Source organism: Podarcis tiliguerta (assembly GCF_965153285.1).
Source record: "Podarcis tiliguerta genome assembly, chromosome: 9".
Taxonomy (NCBI): Eukaryota; Metazoa; Chordata; class Lepidosauria; order Squamata; family Lacertidae; genus Podarcis; species Podarcis tiliguerta.
Genome location: NC_139542.1, coordinates 66532112 through 66550690, shown reverse-complemented (window position 1 = coordinate 66550690; position 18579 = coordinate 66532112). Strand labels below are relative to the sequence as shown.

At 44.9% G+C, this 18579-nt stretch overlaps 1 protein-coding gene across 2 annotated transcripts in view; it reads right to left on the bottom strand.

Moving 5' to 3' along the window:
- Positions 1–13238, bottom strand: part of KCNIP4 (potassium voltage-gated channel interacting protein 4) — a 383464-nt gene extending 370226 nt beyond the window's left edge. Inside the window, exon 1 of one of the 2 annotated variants that reach the window (XM_083458476.1) lies at positions 12772–13238. In XM_083458476.1, coding sequence (XP_083314602.1) covers positions 12772–12832 — 61 coding nt within the window. In that variant the 5' untranslated portion in view covers positions 12833–13238. The remainder of the gene's footprint in view (positions 1–12771) is intronic. The other variant, XM_083458481.1, reaches the window with a different exon arrangement.
- Positions 13239–18579: the final 5341 nt, after the last annotated feature.

Sequence of the window (18579 nt, the reverse complement as noted above, 5' to 3'; positions counted from 1 at the left end):
CCAATTCTGTGAATTGGCCATATTTTTACTGTTATTTGTAGCACAATACTACTTTTATAAATTGCTTTCTGGTCACTGACTGTATTAAAGATATTTGATTTGATGAACAGTTAACCATATATGTTGTTGTTGTTGTTTCCTCAGCCACTCTGGGCTGCTTCCAGCACGTATAAAAATATAATAAAACATCAAACATTAAAAGCTTCTCAATACAGGTTTGCCTTCTGCTCTCTTCTCAAAGTTGTGTAGTTCTTTATCTCTTTGACATCTGATGGGAGGCCATTCCACAGAGAGTGCACCACTGTCCCCAAGGCTAGGGTTGCCATATGTCTCAACAACTTGTGTCCAGATTTTAACTTTTTAAAATATGGCAACCCTCCCCTCTGCCTAGCTCCCTGTAACTTCACTTCTCACAGTGAGGGAACTGCCAGAAGGCCCTTGGAGGTGGACCTCAGTGTCCAGGCTAAACTATGGGGGTGGAGACGCTCCTTCAGGTATACTGGGCCAAGGCTTTAAAAGTTAGCACCAACGCTTTGAATTGTCTTGGAAATGTACTGGAAGCCGGTGAAGATCCTTTAGGACCGGTGTTATGTGGTCCCAGCGGCCACTCCCAGTCACCAGACTAGCTGCCACATTCTGGAATAGTTGTCGTTTCCAAGTCACCTTCAAAGGTAGCCCCACGTAGAGCGCCTTGCTGTAGTTCTAAAGCTCTCTTCAGGCCTTCCACGACATGTGATGACCAGGGAGGGGTAGTAGAGGGAAGGGATCTCAACAGGCTTTCCTCCTCCATCACATCACCTTTGCGACTCCTGCAGCTCTCCACACGTTGGGGGCTAAACCTCCATAGAGGGAGATCCTTTTTATACTGCCACAGACTCCTTTGCCAGGATTATAAATGGCACTGGGTGTCTACACAAGTTGAGCATGCTCCCTCATGCAATAATCATCATGGGTCAGAGGAAGAATGCCTCAGCAAGACTTAAATGTTGGGGCCAGCCTGAGGTGCAGACAGCCATAATTAGGCTGGGACCTGGAAACACTGTTCTCCAGCCCAGAGAACATATACTAGCAACTGCGCAGGTTTGAAATGAAGCAGTTTACCCATGACCAGGAGCTCCTGTTTTTGCTCAATCCCTGGCCACTGTCACCTATTTTTCAGTTTTCATGCAGAAAGACCACTGAGGAAGACCAAGCTCAAAACACATTTGGGTTTTGTGAGAGTCAATTACATTCATTTAGTTTGTAGACCTTTTGTTGCGGCGTGACAAATTATGGGCTACATTTCTTCAGTCTGTTGATATTTTGCTAATCTACAGCATGTTTGTATTCTTTTGCTCAGTATACAGAATCACAGAATTGTAGCACTGGAAAAAAGCAAGAGGGTCATGTAGCCCAACCCCTGGAACACAGGAATCTTTTGCCCAATCTTGAACCCACAACCCTGAGATCAAGGGTCTCATGTTCTACCAACTGAGCTATCCTAGTAATCAGATATGTATTGCTTTTAATTGTTATTAGATCCCGTTAAATTATTGTTAAAGTATAAACACACACATGTATGTATGTACATATGTTTCTGTGTAATATGCATTTACATTGGTTAACAATGAATTGATGCCGACTGCAAATAAATACTAGGCAGTTTCCAAGTTCTTAGCTTTATTTGCTAAGGTAAAGGTAAAGGGACCCCTGACCATTAGGTCCAGTCATGGCCGACTCTGGGGTGGCGGCGCTCATCTCGCTTTACTGGCCGAGGGAGCCGGCATACAGCTTCCGGGTCACGTGACCAGCATGACTAAGCCGCTTCTGGCAAACCAGAGCAGCACACGGAAACGCCGTTTACCTTCCCACTGGAGAGGTACCTATTTATCTACTTGCATGTTGACGTGCTTTCGAACTGCTACGTTGGCAGGAGCAGGAGCTCACCCCGTCGCAGGTATTCGAACCGCCGACCTTCTAATCGGCAAGTCCTAGGCTCTGTGGTTTAACCCACAGCGCCACTCGCGTCCCAGCTTTGTTTGCTAAATACGAGTAAAATAAGCATGCTAAAATAGATCACTCTGGGGAATCTGAACATTTCCCAGTGCAAATTATCCTAATATTTTCCAGATGATTTCCCACAAAACCCACATCTCTGGATAAATGCCATTTTTCAAAGTGATGCTATCAACACATTTTTTTCTCTTCTAACATGCTTTGGTATTTCCAAATGCACAGTGTCAGACATACAGCCAGCACTTTATCTAACCCTCCTGAGTATACAATATGACCAATAATTTTATGCAGAAAAATCTATCAGAGAAATGGCGCATACTAGTTTTCTTTTGGCATGCTGGGAGCTCCAGCTGTGAGAAAGGGATGCAAATCAAGCATGGTAATTTCTCACTTCCAATCTCAAGGTATACCACTCCAGGGAAAACTTTAGCATTTGTTTCTGTTGAACGGTTAAACTGGCCCTCTGGCTTTACAATACCATTCATACAAAATCACAGACATGAGGTTGCAGAATAGGTAAAAAGGTAAAGGTAAAGGACCCCTGGACAGTTAAGTCCAGCCAAAGGCGACTGTGGGGTTGTGGCACTCATTTCGCTTTCAGGCTGAGGGAGCCAGCGTTTGTCCACAGACAGCTTTCCAGGTCATGTGGCCAGCATGACTAAGCTGCATCTGGCGCAACAGAACACTGTGATGGAAACCAGAGTGCACAGAAAAGCCGTTTACCTTCTCGCCGCAGCAATATCTATTTACCTACTTGGACTGGCGTGCTTTCAGACAGCTAGCTTAGCAGGAGCTGGAACAGAGCAACAGGAGCTCACCCCATCATGGGGATTCGAACCACCGACCTTCTGATTGGCAAGCTCAAGAGGCTCAGTGCTTTAGGCCACAGTGCCACCCACATCTCATAGATGCAGAATACCCAAGACAGACATCGGAATGCCTCCAAATGACTATTTTTTTTGGGGGGGAGACAGGGTAGAACCATGATTTCCGGACCCCAAATTCAAAGAATGCCACCAATAAACCCCAACACATGCAACATCAAATCCCGTAAGAATGAAGTCCTAACTTAGAAGGAATGTTTGAGTCAGACTATATTTTTAAAACATCAACAAGCTAGAGAGGTTCCTTCATTGTGTCAGTAGTTTAGAGAACAAAAGAGCTATAAAACTAATTTGCTCTTTGTCATTAAACTTGACCTGTCTTTGGGTAATTTCTGCACTATGGGAGATGAAACTAGTCTGACGGCTGTGCTTTTGTTGACAGCTACATTTCCTCACTTGCATGTGCTTACTAAGAAATATATTGCGTACCTCAAGCCAGAATGGAAACCTTCAGTTCAGTATAAATTGTTTCTGAAACTGCTTTCTTCCAGTGAAAGACAGGAACCCTAATGAATCTAAGTTTTATCATCCTGGGGATTTTATTCAACTATCTGACAGATGAAGTTGGAGGTGCTAAATCATCAGGTTGCAAAACACTTACTTGCTGGCACGGCAAGTTCTTTGGAAGGCCGTAACATCTGCCGTGACAGCACATTGCTAACAGCTGAAGAGGTCTAGGTGTATGTTGCAATGCTAAAGCTAAACCACATCACAACCTGGTCAATGACCTGGAGGGCAGTGGCAGACTTGGGGATTTAAAATTTCAGCAGCACCCATGGCAAAACCAAAATTCACCCCCCTACTTCCTGTTGTTTGTAATTGTTGCAGAGCCCCCCGTGGTGCCCTCTTGGCTCCACCCCCAGTGTGGGCAAATCAATTGTGCTCCCCTAAATCTGCCTCTGTGGAGGGCAGAGCTTCCTGGCAGGAGAGTGGAACGGAAGCAGCTAAGAATACGAATGCTTTGTCGGCTTTGGGGGGAGCCAGTGATAGGGGCCAACACAAAGTTTTGGGTCTAATAGACTAAAGGTAAAGGGACCCCTGAACATTAGGTCCAATTGTGGCCAACTCTGAGGTTGCGGCGCTCATCTCGCTTTATTGGCCAAGGGAGCCGGCATACATGTGGCCAGAATGACTAAACCACTTCTGGCGAACCAGAGCAGCGCACGGAAACGCCGTTTACCTTCCCGCTGGAGTGGTACCTATTTATCTACTTGCACTTTGACGTGCTTTCGAACTGCTAGGTTGGCAGGAGCAGGGACCGAGCAACAGGAGCTCAGCCCGTCGCAGGGATTCGAACCGCCGACCTTCTGATCGGCAAAGCCCTAGGCTCTGTGGTTTAACCCACAGCGCCACCCACGTCCCATTCTAATAGACTACTAGAAAGTAATAGCCAAGCAGCTCAGACTTTGGTGGCAAAGGGGTGGAAGGAAGAAGTCCCGACAATAACAGATTGGCATAACAAGCTACAAGAATTTGCTGAAATGGCGCAGTTGACAAATAGCCTGAGAGGCAATTCAAAACAAAAAATTATGGAAAAGTGGGAAAGATATAAGATATATGTTCAAAAATACAGTAAAGGTTCGCTGTCTATGCTAGCATTCGATAGACGTTGGAGACTGAGTTGAGAAATAAGACCAAGGGTACATATCGATATAGGAATGTATTAGATAAAATGTAAAGAAACATACAATAATAAGAGTACATTCATTTGTTAAAAAAGGGATATACAACTGGATAGACAGGAAGTCCAAAGTGCTGGTATATATATGATTTGGGAGTAGTTTTTTGTCCTTGGTTTTTTTGTTTTCTTCTTTAAGTATATAAACTTTGCATACACGCTGAAAATTATAGTATAATAAGCCTTGTGATGTAATATGATAATGGTTACCAATGTAACTTAAGAACTTTAATTAATAAATAAAACTGCATAATAATAATAATACTAGTGATGCATTCCTATTTTTTTTTCCAACAGCTCATATTTCAGATCCATTCAACAAAGGGTACCAGGCATTTATTTGCTCATAAGAGAGTAAAAATCCCAATAGACAATTTCACCTGAATGATGACTCACATACTGCATGATATATCACCACTTGCTGGTTAAAGTAGAATTTAAAGTTTGCCATACAGTGGAATTTATAGCAGCTTTGGCCTCTTGTGGCTTAAGGTGTCAATTATGGACAGTTATTCTGGGAGTGCTTAACTGAACAAAACTTATTTCCATTTGTGTTGGGCAAGGGGATCCTAAATTGCAGAGAAATGTGCATCTCTTTCTCAAAATTTTTGTTTGCAAAGGAAAGCCCACCAGTATCGTATATTTCCTGCCCAGAAAGCTGCTGGTTGCCTTAACCAGCCTTTGCCAGGTAAGATGTTGCAAACTCAAAACAGTGGAGAGCAGTGCTGCTGGGAGCCACTTTTCTGCCTAAAGCAGAATCCACATGATAGCCTGTCTCTTCCCTCTCCGTCCATGCCCAGCTAGGACTAACATTTCCAAAAATCTTCCTGCCCTGTTTTAACACCTGTTTCTGCCTTCACCTCTTCCTTCCAGAGTGGTGCATACTCTGGTTATCCCTCGCTTGGACTACTGCAATGCGCTCTACGTGGGGCTACCTTTGAAGGTGACCCGGAAACTACAACTAATCCAGAATGCGGCAGCTAGACTGGTGACTGGGAGTGGCCGCCGAGACCACATAACAACAGTCCTGAGAGATCTGCATTGGCTCCCAGTACGTTTCCGAGCACAGTTCAAAGTGTTGGTGCTGACCTTTAAAGCCCTAAACGGCCGCAGTCCAGTATATCTGAAGGAACGTCTCCACCCCCATCGTTCTGCCCGGACACTGAGGTCCAGCTCTGAGGGCCTTCTGGCGGTTCCCTCACTGCGAGAGGCCAAGTTACAGGGAACCAGGCAGAGGGCCTTCTCGGTAGTGGCGCCCGCCCTGTGGAATGCCCTCCCATCAGATGTCAAAGCGATAAACAACTACCTGACATTCAGAAGACATCTGAAGGCAGCCCTGTTCAGGGAAGTTTTTAATATGTGACATTTTAGTGTATTTTTCATCTTTGTTGGAAGCCACCCAGAGTGGCTGGGGAAACCCAGCCAGATGGGCGGGGTACAAATAATAAATTATTATTATTATTATTATATTATTATTATTATTATTATTATAGTTCAAAGTGTTGGTGCTGACCTTTAAAGGCCTAAATGGCCTCAGTCCAGTATATCTGAAGGAACGTCTCCACCCCCATCATTCTGCCCGGACGCTGAGGTCCAGCTCTGAGGGCCTTCTGGTGTTTCCCTCACTGCGAGAAGTGAGGTTACAGGGAACCAGGCAGAGGGCCTTCTCGGTAGTGGCGCCATCCCTGTGGAACGCCCTCCCACCAAATGTCAAAGAGAACAACAACTACCAGACTTTTAGAAGACATCTGAAGGCAGCCCTGCTCAGGTAAGCTTTTAATGTTTGATGCAGTACTGTATTTTAATATTTTGTTGGAAGCCGCCCAGAGTGACTGGGGAAACCCAGTCAGACAGGCGGGGTATAAATAAATTTTTATTATTATTATTATTATTATTATTATTATTATTATTATTATTACACCAGCTGAAGCAGGTAGCTTCACCCTGCTGCACTGCAAGACCCTCCCTGGTGGGGACCGAAATAGAAAGACTCCAAGACTCTGAAACAACCCCCACTGAATAGCTTTAGGGTTGCCATATTTTGAAAAGCAAAAAAGGACACATTCACCAACTTCTACGTTTAACTATGGGTCGCTATGGCGACACTCATTTTTTAAAAGGAGGACATGTCCTGGGACAAGAGGACATACGGCAACCCATTGAGAAACCCTACAACTGTATTATTTTGTCTGAATGGGTAGAAACATTATTGTTGACTTGTTCTTTGCAGTCCAACACACACTCTTAATTTACAAATTTAATAAATCAATATGGGCTGGTGGGAGGGGGGGCTTATTGGTTGGTTGGTTGGTTTGTTTGTTTGTGCTGCATTCTGTTTTTTCCGTTCTCACTTTGTATTGTTATGTTGTGGTTGTTGGCATGCAACCAAGGAAACGGGGGCAATTGGCAGGCCCCCAGCTGGCTCCAGCCCACCGTCCGGTGTGCCAGGCCATCTCCAGTCTTTGATGCAGTATCTGTGACCTGAGCTTCAGAAGCTAGGGCACGCTACTCAGCAGAGTAAACGCTACACAACAGAAGTGGCAGGAGAAGTTGTGTGAGCATATTTACAAGCAGTTTATTCAGCATACATCAGGACAAAAGGAAAACAAGTCCGATCTCCTTCATGTCCAAAGCAAGAAGCAAAAGCAAAAGCTATAGACAAACAGAAGTTCCCAGCAAGCTGTGCTGGAATGTAAACAGGCATGTGACACACAACAATCATGCCTGTTCCTTAAGTTGGAACGGAATATCCTAACAGTGAACCACCCTGCAATCTTCAGGTGAAGGGCGGTATTCAAATGCTCACTTCATTTATTTATAAAAGCATCTCTATACCAGGCCTTTCATAAAATACCAGCTTGACGTACAGCAGTAGAAAAACATAAAAGCCATTACAAGTGGTGCAAATTGATTGTGAAAATGACTAGCTATTCGAAAAAGAATTTAGCGACTGCACGGTCCTGTCAACACAAAAGGAATATTCAAGGGATGACTGAAAGTCCAAAGTGAGGAAGCTCTGCTGGAAGAGTCTTCCACGGCATGGGACCAATGACTCCAAACGCCTGAATTCTGTAACACGGTAGACAAGTGACAGCATTCCTCTGGATGATCTCAGAGACCCTGCTGGGATATTCTTGCCTTATTTATGGGCATCAGGAAGGAGCAAGCATGAAAGATTCAGAATACCACCAGCCTTCCAATTGCAAGTCAATACAGCTATATGTGCACATGCAGAAATGGAAGCTGCTTCTCAGATTTTCAGCATGTTCCCCTGTTTTTGTTTTAAAGGTAAAGGGACCATTAGGTCCAGTCGTGGCCGACTCTGGGGTTGCGGCACTCATCTCGCTTTATTGGCCGAGGGAGCCGGCGTACAGCTTCCGGGTCATGTGGCCAGCATGACTGAGCCGCTTCTGGCGAACCAGAGCAGTGCACGGAAACGCCGTTTACCTTCCCACCAGAGTGGTACCTATTTATCTACTTGCACTTTTGATGTGCTTTCAAACTGCTAGGTTGGCAGGAGCAGGGACCGAGCAATGGGAGCTCACCCCGTCACGGGGATTCGAACCGCTGACCTTCTGATCAGCAAGTCCTAGGCTCTGTGGTTTAACCCACAGCGTCACCCGTGTCCCTTGTTTTTGTTTTAATAACACCTTAAAGTCCCCTGCCCCCAGGACTACTGGATCGCAGTTTAAGAACCCCAACACTTACCCATACATGAGCCAGAAGCTAATAACATCAGCTCTGAATTTGGGCCACTTTAACACATAGCAGGAATAGTTCAGGTTTCTATTAAAATACAGCTGCGTAAAGATACGCCAGTACATGAAACCTATCATGCAACAGTGAGGTGCTGAGTTCCTAGATCTCAGTGAGATGTTCATGGAAAGCAGATAATAAGCTTTCAGAGACTTAAGTGAAAGACAGAAATTATTGCCTGCAATTCTTATGTTCATATTTATTCATCCCACTATGGTTTTGCTTGTCATTGCATTTGTATCCCACCTTTCCTTCAATATAACTACAAATCTTCAGTCATCAGCTTAGGGAGACTGAAAAGTTCGTTCACAATACAACGCCACTGCTGGCATTCGTCTCTCTATACCGGAAACATCCCATTGACCATTCCACATTAAAGGTCTATTAATTTATCATTAAATGAACCAGCAGATCTGTGACTTCCAGGGGTGAAGGAGAGAACGAAGCAATCAGACCATGGAACTAAAAATCTAGCTCTACAAGACCAATTAGATATTTAACCTGTTTTCTCTAGTGCAGAAGAGCAGCCCTCACCTCTCGTGCTGTATGGTGAATGGCCTTTGAAATGGAGGGAATTTTCAAAAGCAATTTGCAGTGGAGATCAGTTGTAGCACAGGTGACTCGCAATGCTGTCCCTGCCATTGGGCAGAGGAATCTGGTGTCACGAAAGGACAGGAAATTGCTGGATGTTTAATTCATTGTTATATTTTTGCTCCAAAGGAGAGGCATTGGTAAAGGTAAAGGTAAAGGTAAAGGGACCCCTGACCATTAGGTCCAGTCGTGACAGACTCTAGGGCTGCGGCGCTCATCTCGCTTTATTGGCCGAGGGAGCCGGTGTACAGCTTCCGGGTCATGTGGCCAGCATGACTAAGCCGCTTCTGGCGAACCACAGCAGCGCAAGGAAACGCCGTTTACCTTCCCGCCGGAGCTGTACCTATTTATCTACTTGCATTTTTGGCATGCTTTCGAACTGCTAGGTTGGCAGGAGCTGGGACAGAGCAACAGGAGCTCACCCCGCCGCGGGGATTCGAACCACTGACCTTCTGATCGGCAAGCCCAAGAGGCTCAGTGGTTTAGACCACAGCACCATCCACATCCCCATACAGAAATGTACATCCATTTTAATAGGGACCATGTTATGAGTCTTAAAACATTTCCAGATCTATAATTAAAGTGAAACAATTAATTAAAGTGGAACTACACAATTCACAGACAGATTCACCTTTATAGTTGCCAGCTTTCTTTCATGGCAGACCTTTATGGCTTTTTTATGGTTCCTGGCACATTGATAAACCAACGAGAAAAGCTCCATCAACTCCTTTCCTGCATTTCAAGCTGCTGCAAAAAATTCCAGAGCCCTGGTAGGAATAGAAGCTGGCAACTCCACCTATGACTCTTTGAGTGAGGTGAGACTCTGTCATGGGACACCTTCAGCAGTGCCACGAATGCGCATCATCCCAGCAATGCTAAATGAGTTAAAACTGACCACTTCGAAACATCCAAAGAGCAGGCAGAGTCCGCAGCTCCTCTGTTGTTTATGAATCTGCAGTCAAGGCCAATGCACCTCGCTACACTGGCAGGACCTAACAGTTTTACAGTTCCAAGGGCAGAGAAATAACAGCATGTTTCTGCAAGCTATATTTTATATCGGTTGCATCCAAACCCCTGCTTGTGTGAGTGGGAAGCATTTTCTGATCGCAGATCCACCCTCCACCAGCAGACTCCTTCTAACTGTCTCCCTCCTTTATTTGAGACACGCACTCAATATCATGTCACGTAGCTGTCATGCCATCACCCGCTCGTATTTTAATGAACAGCCACATTTGAGGATTTCCACCCAAACCAATTTGTTACAGCAGCAGTTTTTTAATTATTATTTTTTTAGCAGAACTTCCTCTTTGCCTTTAGAAGCTTGCAGAGATTAAGCAGGGGAAACTTCTTCTGGCATAGAAATACAGGCTACGTACACAAGACATTTTATTCTCAAAACAAAAAAGAGTGGGTACTTGGTTTTTTTATGTTGTCCTAGATGGACACACTGTGGGGTAATGCAGAATCAATTTGAAAATAAAATGAAACAGATGTAGGCAGTCCTGGCCATTGGGGGCTGTATCTGCCCCCTGCCCAATGGCAGGGTGGGGATATACCTAGATCACAGTGGCCACTTCCTTCCTCATTCAGCTGGGGCATGTGCAGAGAGGAAAAGGCATGGATAACCTACTCAAAGAGAGAGTTTTCAAATGTGCATCCACTGATCACACTCACCCTTGTGGATGACAGACCCCTAGCATCAATCTAGCTTGAAAGCAGCATGTTGTGGATGAGCATGAATGATTCTGGCTTGGGGAAAAAATGTATTTTTTTCTGCTACAAATGGGATACCCAGCCATTGCTAGATTTCTGGGACCTCCAGAAGCAGAGCCAAGTCTAGACCAGGGTTTCCCAAACTTCGGTATCTCCAACTGTTTTTAGACTACAACATCCATCATCCTTAGCTAGCAGGACCAGTGGTCAGGGATGGTGGGAATTGTAGTCCCAAAAAAGATGGAGACCCAAGTTTGGGAAACCTTGGTCTAGACCATATTATCTTCAGACTCGGGCACTTTTAACCCAAACATGCATTTGGGGCCACATTTCTTAATCTTTTACTCTATATTTGCATGGTAGTGTGCTCCTATACCCACCTTAGATCAGGTCGCGATCCCCTAGTGGTCTGAACAACTTTCAAGATGCCTTGTCATTTCAAAACAAAAAATTGGTTTGCGGGCTATGAGGGCAGCAACTGGTATCTTTTTCAATATCTTAATTAGGGCATGATTTTTGGAAAAATAGAATGCATGGTGTTCTTCAGTTTTTCGTACCAGTATGAAAACTTTAGTGGTTGTGGTGTTTAATAAGGAATTCAATGCCCACGAGGCATTAGCAACCGGATTTGATTCATATAAATACATATATATACCTATGGTTATACTGTGACTGCAACAAACTCCTTGAATTAACAAAACTTATATAACACTTAGCTGCTAAGCAGGTTTGCAAGATCTCTTAAAATTATCAAAAAGAAAAAGTTAAACAACTAATTTTAATTATTTTAAAATGTTTTAACAGTAAAATATATTTAAACATGTCAACATTGACATGTCTCGGTGAGCTTGATGTCCTCATTTCATCTCTAAACTCAGCATCCGTCATCGGATACCCTCAACTGCAACATTCTGTCCATGGCAACAAGGACCCAGACTCTAATTAGGTGAAAAGGGAACATTTCCGCTGTTGTGTCTTCCCCTGTTGCAAGACACTGCTGTTGAAAACACAACTCTGGAAGAAACCCTGCCTTTTGTGCAACTTTTAATATCCATCTGAGGTCTGGACCCATGAGACCCTAAGAGCCACATTAAGACATAACGCTCCAACTGCTTCCTTACCAAGATCCAAAACAAAAAGAATGCAAAGCTCAGTTACAAAAACAAAGCCCTAGCTTGGTCCCACACCCAGCTCAAAGTTAGTTTAGGATTGCAGACTAGGTGGTTCAATGCAGACAGTGATAAGTTGCCACTAGGTAAACAGCCATTTTTATTTGATCTAACTGCCAAGTAAACATGCTTAGGATCAGGTTGCAAATTAAGAGTTACCAGTTTCTACACGGCCCGCTCCCACCCAGGCTCAGGAGCCTATCCTGCAAAAATTTAGCAGGAGAAGCTTTTCCAGAACTTTGTCCCAGAAAAATAACACCTATTGAATTTCTGCACGCCAGCCAACAACTTTCATTTTAAATGAAGTAGAAGAAGTTGATCATGACAGGGGCAAGCCAAGGAGAAGGGAGATTTGGCATTATTCTAAATGGCATCATTCTGAAAGGGCAGGTTGCAGGATTGCAAGCGGGGGGAAGTATCCAAATAAGTTTTACTCAGAGTAAACCCAATGAAATTAAGGAACCCAAGTCAACTCCATTAACGTCAATGGGTCTACTCTGAGTACGACCAGCGCTAGAGACACCCCAACACCTTTCCCTCGCCCTCCTACCATCCCTTGAATGTTTACTCCGAAGTAAACCCCGCTGCTTTCCATTCAGATGTTATATCCCCTAATAAACGAGAAACCCAACTTGCTTATGACTCATTCCGAGGGGTGACTGATCAAGCAACAGTGCTATAAAGGGAAACAGATGTAGAGCGTGTTGGCATTCAATATATTAGTTCCTCTTTCCTTCATTTCAAGGAAAAAAGTCAGTACCAGCAAGGTTGTATAAGGAAAACATACGTTCACACACACAAACACACACACGCCAGCCGGCAGGTTTTGGCACTGCTGCCATGCGCCCCTCGAGCACTGCACCTGCTTGCAAACCAAACGCACAAATATTTGCAAAAAGCGCATGCAAAAGGTAGGCAAAAAGCCTGTCAGAATAGCCCCAAACCGGACTGGAAAAAAAGCCCCGTGCTGCGCTGGCAGCCCTACCGCCTGCGGAGCTCGCTTCCTCCAGCTGGGCAGAGATGCTGGCCACTCTCCGGGCGTTCATGGCTGGCGGCGGCGTTGGAAGCGCCCGGCGCGCAACGGGAAGGCGGAGGAGCAGCAGCGAGCAGGCGGGTCCCGCGTCGGCTGGAGGAGCCTCTGTGTGAGAAGATTCCAGGGCAGCGTCTCTATCTCGGCAACCCCCACCTTTTTGGGGGGGGTGGGGAGGGCAAGCGGCGGGAGAACTCGCGAGGGAGCTTCCTCCGTTCACCTCGCCGCGCGCAAAGACCTCCTGCCCACCCCCGGCTGCTGATTCACTTGCGCAAGGGGCGAGATCCGTGGAAGGGGAAAGGAAACACGGGGGAAGTGGCTAGGCAGAGAGGGAAGGAGGATCCTAACCAGCCGAGGAGTGTGGGGGTTTTTACTCGGAAGTAAAGCCCCGCAGGACTTAACTTCGCAATCCTCCAGAAGGGCGTCCCGAGTTGGTGCGCGCAGAGGAGTGGGCCCCAAGGCTGCGATGCTTACTCGGAAGCAGGAGCGCTTGAGGGAGCGTGTGGTGGCAAGCCTGAATCCACTTTCCTGAAAGGAAGCCCGGTGATTTTAGCGGAGCTGTGGGGTCATCGAGCTAAAACTTCAGCCAGAAAAATCAAGACCCCCCATTCATTCCTCCCTCCCTCCTTCCTTGTCTGTCGCATATCAGACCCACCTTCTTCTGCTGGCTACTGTGGTTTTAACAGCTGTGCGACAGGTAGACATCCCACTGGTGCACCCTTCCCGCTTCCTAAATTGCAGGGTGGAAGGTTGCACCTGTTGACTTTCTGTTGGAGGAATCAAGCTGTTGTCATAGGAGACGGGGCTGCTACACCCTCTCACTAAGCACCCCAGTTTCTTGTAACAATGGCACAACAGGCAGAAATTCAACTGGTCTCGATTTTTACAAACCAGAGATACAGTAATGGAATAGTTGCACCTGCTGGATATCTGTTTTATGCAGATTGAAAAGCAGGAAAGATACTTCCAGTTCCTGCCATAAATAGCCCATCTACCAAAGGACTGACTGCCTTCTTAGGTAGACTGTTCTACCTAATCTACTGATCATTTTCTCTGAGGTTTTGATCTGGCAATGGTATTTCCCATTTATTCATCCTTGCTTGCTTGCTTAAATCTAGCTTAGAAGCAGGGTAGCTGCCATGACACTGATTCTTTAACTTTTGATGACTTCCAGCTGTTGGTCAAATGTTACAGGACAGCATCAGACACACCTGTTAAACCTATTAAGTACTGAGAGGGCGAGGTGTCCACATTTTAGAGCAAAAGGACCACACCTGTGGAGGAAGCCAAACCCTGCCAGCTTTTTTGCTGGCTGAGTTCACTTCTGCTGTCCAGGCTCAGAGGAGCAGAAAAGACTGGGAGGAAGCTACGATTCATTCCAAAGCAGCAGAATTACTTGCCCTTAAAGGAGGAAAATTCAGCACAGAGAAAAGCCAGATGGGCTTCTCTGATGTCTGGTAGTTTTCACTCTTACACATGTTAGAAGGAAACATTTTTTGTGGGGTGGGCCGTGTCTCAAAATTTAAATCCGACAAAAAGTGTGCCTGGGCTGATAGACATTTGTAGGGGAGCTGCTTAGATGCAATCAGTTTAAGTTTGAAGTCTCATGTTTTAATGACTGAGCTATCCCTTTAATAGTGACATTAAATGTAGGAGTTAGAAAATCATGTTGTTGTTGTTGTTGTTTAGTCGTGTCTGACTCTTCGTGACCCCATGGACCAGAGCACGCCAGGCACTCCTGTCTTCCACTGCCTCCCACAGTTTGGTCAAACTCATGCTGGTAGCTTCGAGAACACTGTCCAACCATCTCATCCTCTGTCGTCCCCTTCTCCTTGTGCCCTCAATCTTTCCCAACATCACAGGCTTTTCCAGGGAGTCTTTTCTTCTCATGAGGTGGCCAAAGTAATGGAGCCTCTGCTTCACGATCTGTCCTTGCAGTGAGCACTCAGGGCTGATTTCCTTCAGAATGGATAGGTTTGATCTTCTTGCAGTCCATGGGACTCTCAAGAGTCTCCTCCAGCACCACAATTCAAAAGCATCAATTCTTCAGCGATCAGCCTTCTTTATGGTCCAGCTCTCACTTCCATACATCACTACTGGGAAAACCATAGCTTTAACTATATGGACCTTTGTCGGCAAGGTGATGTCTCTGCTTTTTAAGATGCTGTCTAGGTTTGTCATTGCTTTTCTCCCAAGAAGCAGGCGTCTTTTAATTTTGTGACTTCTGTCACCATCTGCAGTGATCATGGAGCCCAAGAAAGTAAACTCTCTCACTGCCTCCATTTCTTCCCCTTCTATTTGCCAGGAGGTGATGGGACCAGTGGCCATGATCTTAGCTTTTTTTAATGTTGAGCTTCAGACCATATTTTGCACCCTCCTCTTTCACCCTCATTAAGAGGTTCTTTAAATCCTCCTCACTTTCTGCCATCAAGGTTGTGTTATCTGCATATCTGAGGTGGTTGATATTTCTTCTGGCAATCTTAATTCCAGCTTGTGATTCATCCAAGGTTTAAATTAAAGGCTTAGTTGCAATCAATTTAAGTTAGAAGTTAGAATCATAGCGTTGGAAGGGAGTGCAAGGATCACCAAGTCAACCGCCTGCAAGGTTGGAATCTTTTGCCTGATGTGGGGCTGGAACTCAGTACCCTGAGATTAAGAGTCTCACGCTTTAACGACTGAGCTATCCCTTTAATGGTGGCATTAAATGTAGGAGTTAGAAAGTCATACAGGCAGGCATTTGTTGTTGTGTGGGGTTTTTTTGCTCAGTCCAGGCAGCAGTGAGAATACATTGGCTCAGGGGCTGAATGCAGCCCCTCTAAGTCTCCCTAACTGAGGCAACCTTTCACTGGTCTTGTTCTGCATCTTCTGAAGGATTTTTGCATGGTTGGGACACTTCTGTCGTTGACCTGTGATGATGATGGCCTGTTACTTGTCTGACGGAGAGAGGTTTGTTAACAGAAACCTGCACTTTGTGTAGCTGGAATGTAGCATACAGTGGTACCTCAGGTCAAGAACTTAATTCATTCTAGAGGTCTGTCCTTAACCTGAAACTGTTCTTAACCTGAAGCACCACTTTAGCTAATGGCGCCTCCCATTGCCGCTGCACCACCAGAACATGATTTCTGTTCTCATCCTGAAGCAAAGTTCTTAACCCGAGGTAATATTTCTGGGTTAGTGGAGTCTGTAACCTGAAGCGTATGTAACCTGAAGCGTATGTAACCCGAGGTACCACTGTATTTCACAAAGGTGGGAGTCAAATGTGCTTCTCCACCTACTTTTGCCTCTGGCTGTGCCCTTCAATTCCCCACAAGCAAATGTGCCCCCCCCCCCTTGCATGAAACCAGGTGTTATCCTACAAGGTCCAGGGCATTTCCTTTGTTGTAAAAGGCTGGTCTGGGAAAGAAGTGTTTTTGCTGCACAAGACCTTTCAATAAGCCATAACTGTACAAACTGACTTTTGTGATTAAATCCCACCTAAAAAGTGATGTCTCCATTGAATTCAACTTGCCCACAGCCAAGAATGTATAGGATTGCAGCCACCGTCTGAATCCAACCCAAGAAATTTATAGCAACTCTCCCTGCATTTTTGGGTGATGTTATACATATCCTGAGAGTGATTGATCCATGCTGCCATAGTCTGAGATACAATATAGAGACAGCTGAGAGCATGAACCATTTCTTAGATGGATTTTATAGGCAGGATGGGATATATTTTACAATTGATCCTCCGTACTACTCATGTGTGTGAGCAGAATGTTAAAACTTAAACCAATTAGTTATCAGAGTTTAAAACACCATCCCTTGCAGTTTTAAAATGGAAATTATGGGACTTGGCTTTGTAGCCTTATCCAGGCTGTGGTAACAGACTGGATTTCCCTATTTCCCCTCTTAATTAAGATAATAATGCAAAAGACTGTGGCTTAAGCATAAAAATAGACTTTTGTTGTTGTTGTTGTTTAGTCGTATCCAACTCTTCGTGACCCCATGAACCAGAGCACGCCAGGCACTCCTGTCTTCCACTGCCTCCCGCAAAATAGACTTTACTTACATAAAATATTGCACTTGATTCCAGCAGTAGCAGGCAAGTTCTACTTCTAGATTACAAAATGCATAGTTGAGTTCAAAATGCTTTGAGCAGAGACCAGTCTGTCTGCTTGGTGGGAAAGACACATGAGTTCCAAGGCGAGTGAAGTAGAAAGGATTAAACGCTTTTTCTCCCACCAGAGAACTCAAGGGGAAATGATGTCACACAGTGCCCTCTCTAGCAATCAGGAACTCTGTGTGTCTTAACCCCTTCATATCCTAAGTTAGCAAAACATGCAAAGTTACAGTGGTACCTCGGATTACATACGCTTCAGGTTACAGATTCCGCTAACCCAGAAATAGTACCTCAGGTTAAGAACTTTGCTTCAGGATGAGAACAGAAATTGTGATCTGGCGGCGCGGCAACAGCAGGAGCCCCCATTAGCTAAAGTGGTGCTTCAGGTTAAGAACAGTTTCAGGTTAAGAACGGACCTCCGGAATGAATTAAGTACTTAACCCGAGGTACCACTGTATTTAGACTGCAAATTCCCATACTATTTCCTATAACAAGCAATTCTTCTGACAGCAAGAAGAATGTGGGCAAGAAGCCACACATGGATGAATAAAATACCTCAGTAATACACTATTACAATTGGCCCACCTTAAAGATTGGCAGCCCATTCTGAATGACTTTCATTCCCTACAGGGGTGCAGATAATGGTTAGTAATTAGGCAGAGACCTAAGAGACCTTTGGCCTCTCTATCCTGTTCACAACACCAACCCCTGAACTCAGAATAAAAATCAGCATGCACATTCAAGACACCATTTTGTCCCCGGAATTGCTGTCTTGATCCATTCTTTAAGGGAGAGGTGAGAAGGATGCAACAACATGAGGCTGAGAGGTCAGGTTGAAAGACAAGGTGTTGAACTTTCAGACACACTCATATGGGTGCCTTGAAAAGTATACAATATAATGAATATCTTCCTTGAGTGTTAAGAAGTCACACTGAAATTGTTTCAAACATGTACAGTGGTACCTCGGGTTACATACGCTTCAGGTTACATACGCTTCAGGTTACAGACTCTGCTAACCCAGAAATAGTGCTTCAGGTTAAGAACTTTGCTTCAGGATGAGAATAGAAATCGTTCTCCGGCAGCGTGGCAGCAGCAGGAGGCCCCATTAGCTAAAGTGGTGCTTTACGTTAAGAACAGTTTCAGGTTAAGTACGGACCTCTGGAACAAATTAAGTACTTAACCCGAGGTACCACTGTATTCCCTAAGTTTCCATTCTGAACACTTCCTCAATTTTCACACTAATGATCAGTGAAGATAGTGGGTTTTTAACAACAACAACACCACACTGCAATTTTATACTTAAAGTGGGGCTTGCTAGAATTTTGCTACCAAAGCATAATGTTTATGGCACTCCAAAAGTACAGCCGCCTTCTCAGGGATTGGATCCTGTTCCTCTTTCTGGAACGTGTGCTACAATAACCTGCTTCAGGTTATTGCCACTGTTAGGCATGATAGCATGGCAATCAGAATAGTTCTGCAATGGCCAATTTGAAACCCTTTTCAAGTGGTACAAGCCAGACACAGGCCTAACACCTCAGAATAAGGTCTGCTCAGCAGGAGCAACACAGTACTGAATATCTGAATCCCCTCAAAAAGCCAACTTCTTTGCTCGTTTTGTGAATGCCAGCCAACCTCCATTGCCCTCCCGAATATCCCGAGTGAGC